The following is an 11,541-nucleotide window of genomic DNA, read 5'->3' as shown; positions in this document are numbered from 1 at the left end:
TAAAATATTTTTTTGATTTTTTAGACGATCAAAAAATTGGACAGAATTTGAATTACATGTAGCAGCGATTTTAAAGTAGCGTACGAGCGACTTGGCACACGCGTTTAACAGTACGTAGACCGACGACAAAAATTCCACTTGATCGGCTACACGATGTTAACCCAATTCTGGCTTTTGTCATCGTTTCAAGAACAAAGAAATATCAAATCATAGTGAAATCGTTGCTTTGAAACACGTTTAAATCGCTAGTTACATATGTGTGTTTAATATAGCTCTTATTCTAATATACCCCGAACATTTTTTATCGCTCTATGTATTCTTATTTATCCCGTTTGATTTATTATTTCAAGTGCAATAATACTGTTTGTTTAAGTCCATTTCGCCTACAAGCCTTTCACTGGAAAGATTGAAATATTACTTAACGTTCGTTCGATCACCATAAGAATAGTAATCCGCTTTTTAGAAGTTCAAAGCCTCGTAGTCACGCGTGCCGGCGCGCGTGACAACTCGACTGTCACAACGTGTCACAATGGGGTTCTTGTGCCGTTAATTAACACGATCTCAGAACGTGTAGCCGTCGGTTTCGTGAATTATGCATCAATCATACGGGAATTTTCGCCTTACCTTTCACTGTACGATTACTACGTTCGCCCTTTCCGTATTTTGCTCGCGTCGCCTTTTGATCGTCAATTACACGATGTAATAGGCATAGTGGCGCGCGCGAATATCATTATGATAAGTTGCGCATACGTATATGGAACCTGTCATAATAAAACGAAATACAGCTTGTTCGCGTAAAGGTCTCTTCGCGCTGCCATTCAGTACGTTTGTTTTTAATAATTTAAATTTTTATTTTTTTCAGGAAAGAATCATCCTCTCTAATATCTGAAAGGACAACCGTGCAAACCAAGTGTAACATGCTATTGTAGAACAGAAATGCTAACGTGGGCTTTACTATCGTTACCGTTATCTCGTTATTATTTATGTGACAGTTTTATCACGTATTTGCTACTCTCGAATATGAATTTCAAGTCAGTCTAGTAATGATCTCTAAAACACCTGGTCGACAAGTGCCAAATACTTGACCCTAATGTACATATAAACAACGCTTTTATTACTACATTCGTGAACTGAAAGTAATGAACATTAGTATTTCTTCATTGAAAATTTAAAAAACGTGCAAATTTAATGATATTTTTAATTGTGGATTAGCCCGGCCACACAATTTTACTGGTCTGACTACATTTTTGCTATTATACCGTTTTCATTCCCGTTAGAAATTAAAGGAAATTAAAGCCCACAAACCTATTTTTTACAGTCCTCATCAATGCTTTAAATAAATTGTGAGAAAAATTAAACGTAAATTTAAATAGATTTTTTATCGTAATATTTTTATTTATTTCGAATTTGTAATATAACTTAATCTAAATCATACTTGTATAAGTGCATATTATAGAAAAAGCCGTGTCCAAGAGACAACTAAAAAATGACGAATAAAATTTCATTTCCAAAAACAAATTATTTTATGATATTTTAGACGAGATCATCCAGAATATTTATATTTTAAATTATTTTTATTTTAGTGAATGATTCATTTTGTGGTAAATTATTTTCGTGCTAATTGCGTGATAAATTATTTTATCCTTAATGACGATAAGTTTTCAAAATCGAAAGTTGTAAGTCTCTAGACGTAGCTCATGTTATTTAAATAAGTGTTAGCATATTTCGCATATTCAGATTAACAAATCTGGGTTAAAATAAAATCGGCATTACACGAAATCGCGAATTTACGACCAATACCAACGAAACGAGTATCCTTTGAGAGCATGCTCCTCGTCGGCCGCCTTCATCTGCGGAACGAACGTGATGTTGGGCTGATGCCCGAATTCGTTGGACAGATACCTCACCTGCGTGTCGATACCGTTTTCGTTTTGAGATCGATAGCTACCGTTCTTCCTTCCGTCGCGATAGCCGTCCTCGTGATGGCCGTGCGACGTTATCGTGTAGTTGAACTGATAGTACAGATCGTTCGCCATTTTTTCCAGGACTCGATCACTCACGGCGACTTTATTCGGACTGTCTTCCTCGGACAACAGCTTCTTCGCAGCCCGCACCATGCTTTTCGTAATGTTTTTCATGTCTTCTTTCTTGATATTCTTAGCAGACGTGTTGGCTATAAAAGAGCGTGAATTTATAACTATCTCATTCACTGCAAACAGATTCCTTTTTATCTTACCTGTCAATATCTTCATCATCTGCTTTAATATCGGATCCATCTTTTTCTGCGGCGGCGACTCTGTAACTATCTTGATAGGTTTTGGCTGATCGTCCTCATGCTTTATCGGTATTTTACAGCCGCCGCAGGCCTTCATCACGGCTTCGATTAATTTCTTCGCTGCTTCCGGCCTATCTTTAAATATCTCTTGCGCGTCCTCCACTTATTAGGCCAAGACGAAACGTTTCAGATGTTTGAAATAACCAAAACACATAAAATTTAGATTTGTTACTTTAATAAAGATATAACTCACAACTCGTTATTTTCCGGTTCCTCTGTCTCGTGATAATAAAATCCCCATCTTTGTCGGTCTTATATCCAGTCTCGTGATAAACACTATCAGCTGTGATAAAACCGTATTCTCCGGTAATAAGCCCCTCGGCATCTTAACGAAGAAATACACAAAAACACTTATAAGCACATTATTTGAGAATTATGTAATTCATTTATCTATAATAATAAAAATCTTGACCGACACTTCTTTCGATCGATATACCTTTCTTTTCGAATCTATGTTGAAAATCGACTATGTTGAAGGAGAACTCATAAGGCCTGTTAACGCTGTTATCGTCCGCGACCGTGCGATGTTGCGTGACCAGGTAGCACAGCAAGCACAGAAGATCGCCCCATCTCCTCTGTAATTGAAAATCGCGTCTTCTTTATCGCGTGATAACGTATATTTTCCTCCGTCGGCCTTGGATCCTCACCACGAAGGACGACATCCCTGACGAAGATCCCTGTGGCTTCGAGTTCACGCGACTGAATGATGGCACGAGCGAATCCTCCGAGCATGCAGCGGTGACGTAACTAACAAGAAAAATGTTCTCGTCCTCTCCGCGAATTATCTATTAAACGATCTAACGGAGAGAAGACAACGAGGGAGAAGAGAAAAGCGTGAAGGGGACAAGAAGGAAAAATCAGGAGGCCTTTGACGTTTTTCTCGATGGGCAGATGCTTTCACACATTTTGCATACTTGGCTGCGAGGTAATTGCGCCGGGGTTCATTAATGATCGTAGATCGTCGTGGATCGAATGTATCGTGGCTGTAAATTGCGTTCCGCGCTATAAGATATATTCATGTTGCTGTCTATGACATAACACTAAATTTTATCGACGTTTTTACTTGAGTTACGAGTGACACAAATTAGGAAAAGTGATAAATATTTATATACAAATTAAAGCTCTCAAGATATCAAAGAGATAAAATAAATATAAAAGGCAAGTAAAACGAGCGAACACCGATGGTGAAGCAAAAATTATATTGTATAGTAAGGTAAATCCTTTAAAATTACAGTTACAAATGTTTCGGTCTTAAAGTTTAGATTTTTTTCAGTATAGAAAATTATGAAATGCAGTTATAAGATGGTCATTGTGTGATTGGTTAGAACAAATACCGACGATAAATATTTATCTAAATTTTTCACGCAAGTCATTTAGTGCGGACATAGTACACTTCTTTGTTATTGTATTTAACACAACTTTCAGTTTTCTCAGATATTCCACTTTATCTTAAAAGTTGAACTTAACATTGTGAGAGAATAATTAACATTAATATTTATCAACAAAAGAAATTTAGGCTTTCTTTAACGTACGTAAATTTATTTAAATTTTATTAACCGTAAATTAATTAAAATTTATTACATAAAATTAATTTAAATTGTTACTGACACAGGTGACTTTCTGGTGGACATTAACAAGCTCGGGATGTGAAGACATTTACATCGATCACGATAAGCTTGTATTTATTAGATGACCTTTCGTTTTAGTTTCTCACACTTAACGCTGTCAGATCGATGGTTGTTTCTTGTTAAGAAACGAGCGCTCTTGGGAGTGCTGGACGATGCAGGATTATAATAAATTAATGCGCGTTCAATGCGCATAGGTCAACTAATCGGACACTGAATAATGTCAGCAGAATCTTGCATTTTTCAACGCCATTGTGCAAAGCGTACGACACATTCTAGGGAAATCTCGTTACAGCTAATTTGCTTCGATTAAAATAATCTGTTAAGAAAATCGTGAAATGTAGCTTCGATAAAATATCGAGGATTTCATTATTGGAGAAATTTTTTTTCTTGTTTTTAAGTTTTCTGGGTTTTGCCTGTAAATTGGACAGTACGGTAAAATGAAGGTCAGGGCCGTTCGCGTCGATTCGGAAATTGTGCCTCGAAAATTTCATCTGAATATATATGACGTACTGGATTTGACAAGATTAGAAATCGCACGATTCGATCGAAAGTTAGCACCGTTATAAACTTCTGATCACGGTGAGCTATAATCTTGGAGACGAAGCCTGGACGTTGCGTAGTTAAAATTGCGCGTATTACAGTCAGACATGTAGAAAGTGTCAAATATCACTATAACTAAGTCGACGCGACATTTGCGAGAGAAAATTCTATTTTCGTGACAATCTAAAAATGTACAATTGATGGATATCAGGTTCTTTATAGTCGTGAAACTCAAACTCTTCGTGCCCAGTAAAATTTCTCCAGACCGGCCTGATGTATTCGTCAATCGTTCGATTTTCCGTTGCAATCTGGAACAGGCTGGGTATTAGACACTCGTTCGTGGAATATCGAATTGTTGTAGAAGCGGCGATAGAGATCTAAATTCTTCCACGTAATGTTTACGCGGTTCAAGCAGTATTCGCGATAAGCGAACGTTTGATTCTTATTTGCTCGGGTATGCACTGTGCATCATGCATTTTGTAGTCCAGAAAACGGCCTGCCGATCTGATTTGTATTGCGAGGTGTCGATTTTCAACACGACGATCCTCGTGGCATACCAACAATGCCAATCGCTCGCGGAAGGTGGGTTTCTGGCACATATACGCATCAGGAATATCGACGTCTCGAAGATTCAGTTCGTCGTTACGAAGCTTCCGATATTTGCGTTACGATCAACTTGTATGTTCTTCTTATTCGCGTGTAAGAACGCCATTTGTGCTTCCGCCGTCGAGAGATTTTGTTCCCCGAGAAGCACAGTGGAATTCTAATTTCGATTTCGATGTCGAATTTACCGAGAGAGAAATGAGAAAACCTGAATGGATATGTCTGCACGCAAATGTGAGAATCTGGACCAAAATGCCGTTATGTGGAGGCCCGAAGTGGGTCAGTCCGCAGCCGACATCTTGATACCGTCACTCTGGTTAATACGAGCCAAAACGCGGACAGGTGAGTACGCAGCCGACGAGAGATCAATGATATATTTTCTCTTATTGCGAATCACATTGTTCACAAATAAAAATATATATATAACATATGTAGAAAATAATTTAATAATTTCTATATAAGAACATGTAAATAACTTTAAAAATTAATCAATTAATTTTGCACATTGAGCGTTACGAACTCTCGATCGATATCACAGATGCCCCCCGTACTTTTGAGTGTATCGCTTTGGAAAATTGCTTCTGCATCACGAGAATATATTGTTCTCATTGTCACACTCGTACGCGTATTTTATCTACCGAACCATTCGTCCTCGTCGTCGGGTTGACCGTGATGTCTGTGACGATAGTGTGCGTGATGATACGGTCGACGGACTACAACTTCCGAGTTTTGAGAGCTTCTGATTAAATTGTAGATCATTATTGCGATTGCTAATTGCGCCACCATGATACTCCTTAAAAGTGATATTTTAATGGTCGCTAGGGCGCCCGGTAGGGAGAGTATCTGGAAAAGAGACGGATTTTATCATTTCTTCTAGGGAGGAATGTTTAATGAGAACAGTAAATAAGAAACCTGCATAATAAATGGCGTCATCAGCATCATGTATCCCATTCTTTCTAATGGACTCTTCTTATCTTTGCTTCTTGCTTGCACTTCCGTCTCTAAAGAAGAGAAATCTTAATCTTCCTCAAAGGTAAAAAGTGCAGAGTAAATTTAAATTCTGTCAATACCTCGTAGTAGGTCGTGAACTCTCACATGAATATTGATTTCACTGTTCGCCAAGCAAAACTTGATTCCCGGGAAGATTTTCAAGCTTTGAGTTTTGCTGAGGCTGATTTGGGAATTGTTCCATCTTTCTTCAGCTTCAATTAACAGTTTTGACGATGTTACTAGCCAGATAATAATATGGCAAACGAAAACCTTTGCCCCATTCATGTCCTCGAATTTACAATGGATTTATATTATTGACTGAAATATATATATCGAGAATTATTTACAAATTTTCTTCCAAAATAGAAGATGTATTGCTGACGATTATATTTATTAAATTTATACACGATGTGTTAAGATAAATTCTCAAAATAATAGATAAAACTATATATTTTTTATAATTATCTGCAAATACATTTGATAAATTTGATAAATTTAATAAAGATTTAAAGCTACTACCGTTAAATTATTTTACAAATTACTTAATATTTTTATAACTTACGTTATGTTTTTTTATGTTGTATGAAACATGAGATTATATGATGCTAGATCCACACTTATATCATTTTCACGATAACTATGCATCTATATTACACTATTATGATGTGTCATCAGTGATACTCGTGACCCGCTCACAGTTAATTAAATGAACATTTCACTAACGTACAAAAGATACCAAATGAAACTCTTTTAGAAACTGTTATTCGTCTGATCTTCTCTCCGATATACACTATATAACGCGTCGTTCTCCTGTTCGCTTGCCATGTAGACTGCACGATGTTACGCGAAGCGCAGTAGAGATATTTTACTTTTTTGTTTCATTCAGATACCCCACGCCAGGTTACCTTAGGCCGGGAAAACTGGGTCTCGTTTACCGGAGAAGGCTATTTACAGCGGAACAGACGTAACATGAATATGGCTCGCTCAGTGGTCACTCGCTACAGCGGTCACTGGCCGCTCGTCGATAAATATATTAATTTTAGCAATCTAAGAATGGGGGATAAAAGATTTCTCTAAAAACATCTATTTCTAATAATATTTAATGCCTTATAAATATATCCTTATTGGTAACATGAGGTATGTGTGTAGTTAATTCTTAAATATAAATACTTTTCGTTTTGTACGGAAATGTAGTTCTACATTATACGCATTTCACATAACTATAGGCCAAATTAATATTTTATATGTGATTGTTATTTGATGAACATGATGATAGAGATAAATGTATCTTTCTTAAATTCGCCATGCGATGTGCGTAGGACTTTATCCAATTTGTTTACGTATTTTACGAAGGCACATCGTGTGGTACATCTTATATATAATATGTGTAGGTAATAAATATTATATCATAATAAATAAATTATCAATAAATAATTACATATTTATTGCGTTATAAAACGCTACTTGTATTTCCTTTAGAAAAGGAATTTCGCTCTTTAAACTTTGCAAACTTATAATTATTATCATAAGTTAGGAAAATTCCTTTGGTATACCTGTATCTGCTTAATTTACAGTAAAATATGCGAAGAACTCGGTCACAGCGTAAAAAGACCTATTTTAAATTGACATTTTAATTCTTATTTTTCGCACGAATAAGTGCTTCCAAAAATAGCGTCTGAATAGCAATGCTATGGCGAATATTAATATCTACAGCCATAAAAAGTCAGATATTAATAATATTATTTGAATAAATTAATAAACGCAAGAAGACAAAGAATGTCTTAAAATCATACAAATAGTGTAGCTTCTATTGATGGCTATTACGTTTTGTTATGACCTTTTTTTGGTTAATGGCTTTTGAGTAAAAAATCTCCTGGTCGAAATATATGTAATTTATATGAATTTTATCCCTTATAGTAATAAGGCTCCTCATATGCAGGGGCACTCGCCCAACTTTGGTACATTTGTGGGTGACCATGGGGAAAAGCGCTGTGAACGTGTACGTGAACTGGTTGTTGTGATGCCCATGGTTGCGTTGTGTGGTAGCCGGAATGAAGTTTTGTCAGAAAGGTGCTCAGTTTAAGTACCAGCAATATGACTCCTGCAAATAGTGAAACGCAGGGATTAAAACTTCCGTTCCGTATATGTTAAGATAAGCCATGCACACATTTTACGGATTGGAGAATCTTATAAAACTTAATATATTCCAACGACAATAAATTTAACGGATGGATAAGTAAGTAAACCGGTTATCGAGCGAAATGAAAATTGTAATAATAAATTTTACGATTATGAGTGTTACGACAGGATTTTGTTATTTACGATGATGAATAATAAGTAATTTATCAATCAACAAGAAATGAATAAAACATTTTTTTATGTCATATCATTTATCAATAATTATGAGAAATACTGGGATAAGTAAAAAGTTTCACGTGTGAATCTAACGCTCTTGAATACTGAACTCATATATTCAGTAAATGGGTCAGCAATATCACTTAATCATGTATGCAGGTTACGCCGTCCACAGGTAGCCACGAGACTGTTAAACATTTGTGTGGGTAACATTTTTCATTGCGTTATGAAAGTAACGGTGCTTACCTACAATAAGTCCCTTCGCTGTGAGCGCTATTATTACCATCATCATTGTCATCATCACTCCCATTTTATACATCATCGGCATCAGCATGAACTGAATTCTTTTGTGTCCAAAAGTGCGAGACTTTTCTTCAATTTCTGCATAATATATATCAATATTATTAACATTATTATTTATAATTTTAAAATGGATACATATTTTAAATAATTATATATATATATATATATATATATATATATATAATCACTTCAGTAAAAAAATTAATGTTGAAATTTATGATTCTATTATCGCCAAAAAGTTTTTCTAATTCTACTTCTTCTCTCATGCTTATTTTTTATTATAATAGACGTAGAAATAATGTTACGTTCCTCACCTTGAACTGGTTTCCTTTTGAATGCGTTCACCAGGATACTCCGAAGACTTTCGATGTCAGAAATCAGCGAGGCTGGTTCCGGGACCAACTCCAGTTTCGTGGTGTTGCATCGTGCGATTTTATAGCTGTCCCTCGAAAATTTGACGTTCGCGGCCCTCGTTGCAAGCACATTTTTTGTAAATGCAGTTGCCAATAGCATGTACGCCAAGATCCGGCCAATCGCCTGCATTCTCAGACCGGTTTACCACCACCCGGACTCATCGACACTTACGATCCTTTTCTTTCGACCGATCTTTCTTCCCTCTGCCTTCTCCTGAACCTCCTGCGACTACACGAAATACGTGTTATTCGGACCCGCACGAGCAGCCGTATGATTCCCTCCGACTAACCGAGCGGTTCGAACTCGAAAGAGAATTGCCCGCTCGCTGCGCGCCGACTTTCTGCGCACCTCTTTCGGACTCCTTCTCGGTACCTATATTTTACAAATACCTCAGAGAATCCGGAGAACGACCCGAATTCTAACGTTAGAAAGCATTCTTTTAACATACCGCATGTCTTACAATAAATTACACGGCGATAAAATTCTCTAATCCACAACTATTGCTCGAGAAAACGTTTTACTGATAATTAATAATTTATGTGAAATCCTTTTTGACATATAAAATTTACTAGATCTTATTTTTAGCAGATCCTTTATTTAAACGATGTTACATTTTGATAAGAGGAGAAGTTTTAGGAATAACACGTACCTGCCGTCTTTCACTTTTTACGCACGTCACTGTCACGGTCATCGTGCAACGACCGTTCACGCGTGGCCATCACCTTGAAAAGGAGTGGCTGAACCAAGAGTAGTTGGAACGCATTGCTTCACAATTTTCCGATGAAATTCCCCGCAACGCGTCGATTACACACGCGCGCACACTTGTACAATCTTCACTTCGGGAAATATTTTACGAGTTTGGAATATCCGTTTGTGAACAGTATGCAATTGTGAACACATTTTTTCAAACTAGTTTTCTTGGTACTGCTTATTCTCCTAAATACCGCCGCGTCAATCTTCCAAACGCATGACAGCAGCAGCCACTTATTTGTGCAACGTTGCTGCAAGTAGTGGTCCTTAACGAATGATGCACCGCGCTTCCGACTAACTTAACAACTGCTGCCTGACCTCGTAACGAGACATTACAAGGAACATTATGCGTCATAAAGTTTATTAACGGTCTGGCGTCAGTAAGTAGCTCAAAGAAAAGTCATGGTTGATGATCGACGCGGTTTACCTCGTTACGCTTATTATAGAGCCGAAAGAGATTGCTGTACAGCTAGTTACGTTATTTCAATATAATTCTTGAATAAGGTAAAAGTATAAAATGTAAAAGATGCCCGAAATTATATTATAAAGAAATTACAGTTTTCTATAACCCCTTCTTGCAGCATAGAAAAAATGCATTAATATTTTGGGGATTAACGTCAAGTGATTGAGACAATGTGAAAATATCGAAAATCGTTAACGAGAATGGAACCGCAGGAAACGATGCCGAAGCAGTAAAAGCGGCATTAAACGTTGTGAACGCACCGTAAGCAAGGCAGACGGTAAAGGAAGGCAATACAGGTTTATTGCATCGTCTTTGCGCATCCAGTACGGAAGGAGCAAAGAGAGGGAAGAAGTAGGGAGCATCGCGCCGACCATCTTGAAAAATAAAATTCGCTGTAAAAATGCATTACTCTCCAGTCTCCACTCCCCACGCTAGGATGCCCCCTTCTTCCTGGCCATTCCTACGAGTCTCGATTCCTTCAAGGACTAAAAATTCAACCCTTTACACCAGCACGAGCAGAGACCGCGCGAGCAAGACTGTATTAAATACGAACGCGAAACCCGATCTGTGATCTTTATTTATGCAACATCGCGTTCAAAGACCTACGGATTATTATTTTCTTTGCTTCTTTCGATTTTCGCTTAAGAACTGCATTCGCTTTTCATCCATCGCTAATTAATTTGCCTTTGCATTTTAATTAATTATGAGAAACTTTTTAAAAACATCTGTGATTTCTTATCATTGATATAATTAAAATATAATTGGACGATATAGATGTTTACAACAAGACGTTTTCCTAGTTAATTATAGGATATTATTATAATTAATAATAGTTTTCTTAATTAATACAAATAATATAATCAATATCATTTCATTATATAAAAGAAAAGTAAAAGCGTTCCATTTTAAAAAAAGAAGAGTAAGAGATTTTTATGAGAATGGTAAAAAAAATATTTAAAAAATATTTACGACTGTAAAGTAATTAAGAGCCAATGAACAAGCAAAAATAGATGTTAAGAACAAAATTAAATTTATATATTAACTTTAATACAATGAAATGGAACATTTTAACTACACCGAGTCTTTATCAATCAAATAGATTAATTATATAGATTTAAAAACGGAAATCGAGTAAAGAGCGATATATTTAATTATGATAT

General features: G+C 36.4%; 3 protein-coding genes across 6 annotated transcripts; all 3 read right to left on the bottom strand.

Annotated features, from left to right (window-relative positions):
• Positions 1 to 935: 935 nt before the first annotated feature.
• Positions 936 to 3,114, bottom strand: LOC139823040 (uncharacterized). The gene is made up of 5 exons (XM_071795309.1): positions 2,983 to 3,114; positions 2,772 to 2,910; positions 2,529 to 2,660; positions 2,237 to 2,437; positions 936 to 2,173 (listed from the first exon to the last, which is right to left on the bottom strand). The coding sequence occupies exons 1-5, from the start codon at positions 2,995 to 2,997 to the stop codon at positions 1,788 to 1,790; spliced, it is 873 nt and encodes a 290-aa protein (XP_071651410.1). The 5' UTR covers positions 2,998 to 3,114; the 3' UTR covers positions 936 to 1,787.
• Positions 3,115 to 5,633: 2,519 nt separating this feature from the next.
• On the bottom strand, positions 5,634 to 7,857 carry LOC139822905 (uncharacterized). The gene is made up of 4 exons (XM_071795083.1): positions 6,659 to 7,857; positions 6,177 to 6,414; positions 6,019 to 6,107; positions 5,634 to 5,949 (listed from the first exon to the last, which is right to left on the bottom strand). The coding sequence occupies exons 2-4, from the start codon at positions 6,379 to 6,381 to the stop codon at positions 5,737 to 5,739; spliced, it is 507 nt and encodes a 168-aa protein (XP_071651184.1). The 5' UTR covers positions 6,382 to 6,414; positions 6,659 to 7,857; the 3' UTR covers positions 5,634 to 5,736.
• Positions 7,858 to 7,983: 126 nt separating this feature from the next.
• LOC139822900 (uncharacterized) lies at positions 7,984 to 10,199 on the bottom strand. 4 transcript variants are annotated; one of them, XM_071795071.1, is made up of 4 exons: positions 9,818 to 10,199; positions 9,069 to 9,540; positions 8,698 to 8,832; positions 7,984 to 8,197 (listed from the first exon to the last, which is right to left on the bottom strand). In XM_071795071.1, the coding sequence occupies exons 2-4, from the start codon at positions 9,295 to 9,297 to the stop codon at positions 8,001 to 8,003; spliced, it is 561 nt and encodes a 186-aa protein (XP_071651172.1). In that variant the 5' UTR covers positions 9,298 to 9,540; positions 9,818 to 10,199; the 3' UTR covers positions 7,984 to 8,000. The 4 variants fall into 4 exon arrangements, with proteins under 4 accessions (XP_071651172.1, XP_071651173.1, XP_071651174.1 ...); XM_071795072.1 differs by having other exon boundaries at positions 9,069 to 9,396; XM_071795073.1 differs by having other exon boundaries at positions 9,069 to 9,390.
• Positions 10,200 to 11,541: the final 1,342 nt, after the last annotated feature.

Source organism: Temnothorax longispinosus, chromosome 12 (assembly GCF_030848805.1).
Source record: "Temnothorax longispinosus isolate EJ_2023e chromosome 12, Tlon_JGU_v1, whole genome shotgun sequence".
NCBI classification, from domain to species: Eukaryota; Metazoa; Arthropoda; class Insecta; order Hymenoptera; family Formicidae; genus Temnothorax; species Temnothorax longispinosus.
Note: the sequence above shows the minus strand (reverse complement) of the source record. Positions and strands in the feature narration are given on the sequence as shown.

What these genes read in the sequence shown, in the direction of transcription:
- LOC139823040 (XM_071795309.1), bottom strand. An exon ending in ACATAGATTCGAAAAGAAAG is followed by an intron (nt 2,661 to 2,771) that starts GTATATCGATCG and finishes TTCTTCGTTAAG; the next exon opens with ATGCCGAGGGGCTTATTACC. An exon ending in GAACCGGAAAATAACGAGTT is followed by an intron (nt 2,438 to 2,528) that starts GTGAGTTATATC and finishes TGGCCTAATAAG; the next exon opens with TGGAGGACGCGCAAGAGATA.
- LOC139822905 (XM_071795083.1), bottom strand. Translation starts at nt 6,381, where the DNA reads ATGAATGGGGCAAAGGTTTTCGTTTGCCATATTATTATCTGGCTAGTA. An exon ending in AGTTCACGACCTACTACGAG is followed by an intron (nt 6,108 to 6,176) that starts GTATTGACAGAA and finishes TCTCTTCTTTAG; the next exon opens with AGACGGAAGTGCAAGCAAGA. An exon ending in TGACGCCATTTATTATGCAG is followed by an intron (nt 5,950 to 6,018) that starts GTTTCTTATTTA and finishes TCTCTTTTCCAG; the next exon opens with ATACTCTCCCTACCGGGCGC.
- LOC139822900 (XM_071795070.1), bottom strand. Translation starts at nt 9,297, where the DNA reads ATGCAGGCGATTGGCCGGATCTTGGCGTACATGCTATTGGCAACTGCA. An exon ending in CAAAAGGAAACCAGTTCAAG is followed by an intron (nt 8,833 to 9,068) that starts GTGAGGAACGTA and finishes TATATTATGCAG; the next exon opens with AAATTGAAGAAAAGTCTCGC. An exon ending in AGCGAAGGGACTTATTGTAG is followed by an intron (nt 8,198 to 8,697) that starts GTAAGCACCGTT and finishes CACTATTTGCAG; the next exon opens with GAGTCATATTGCTGGTACTT.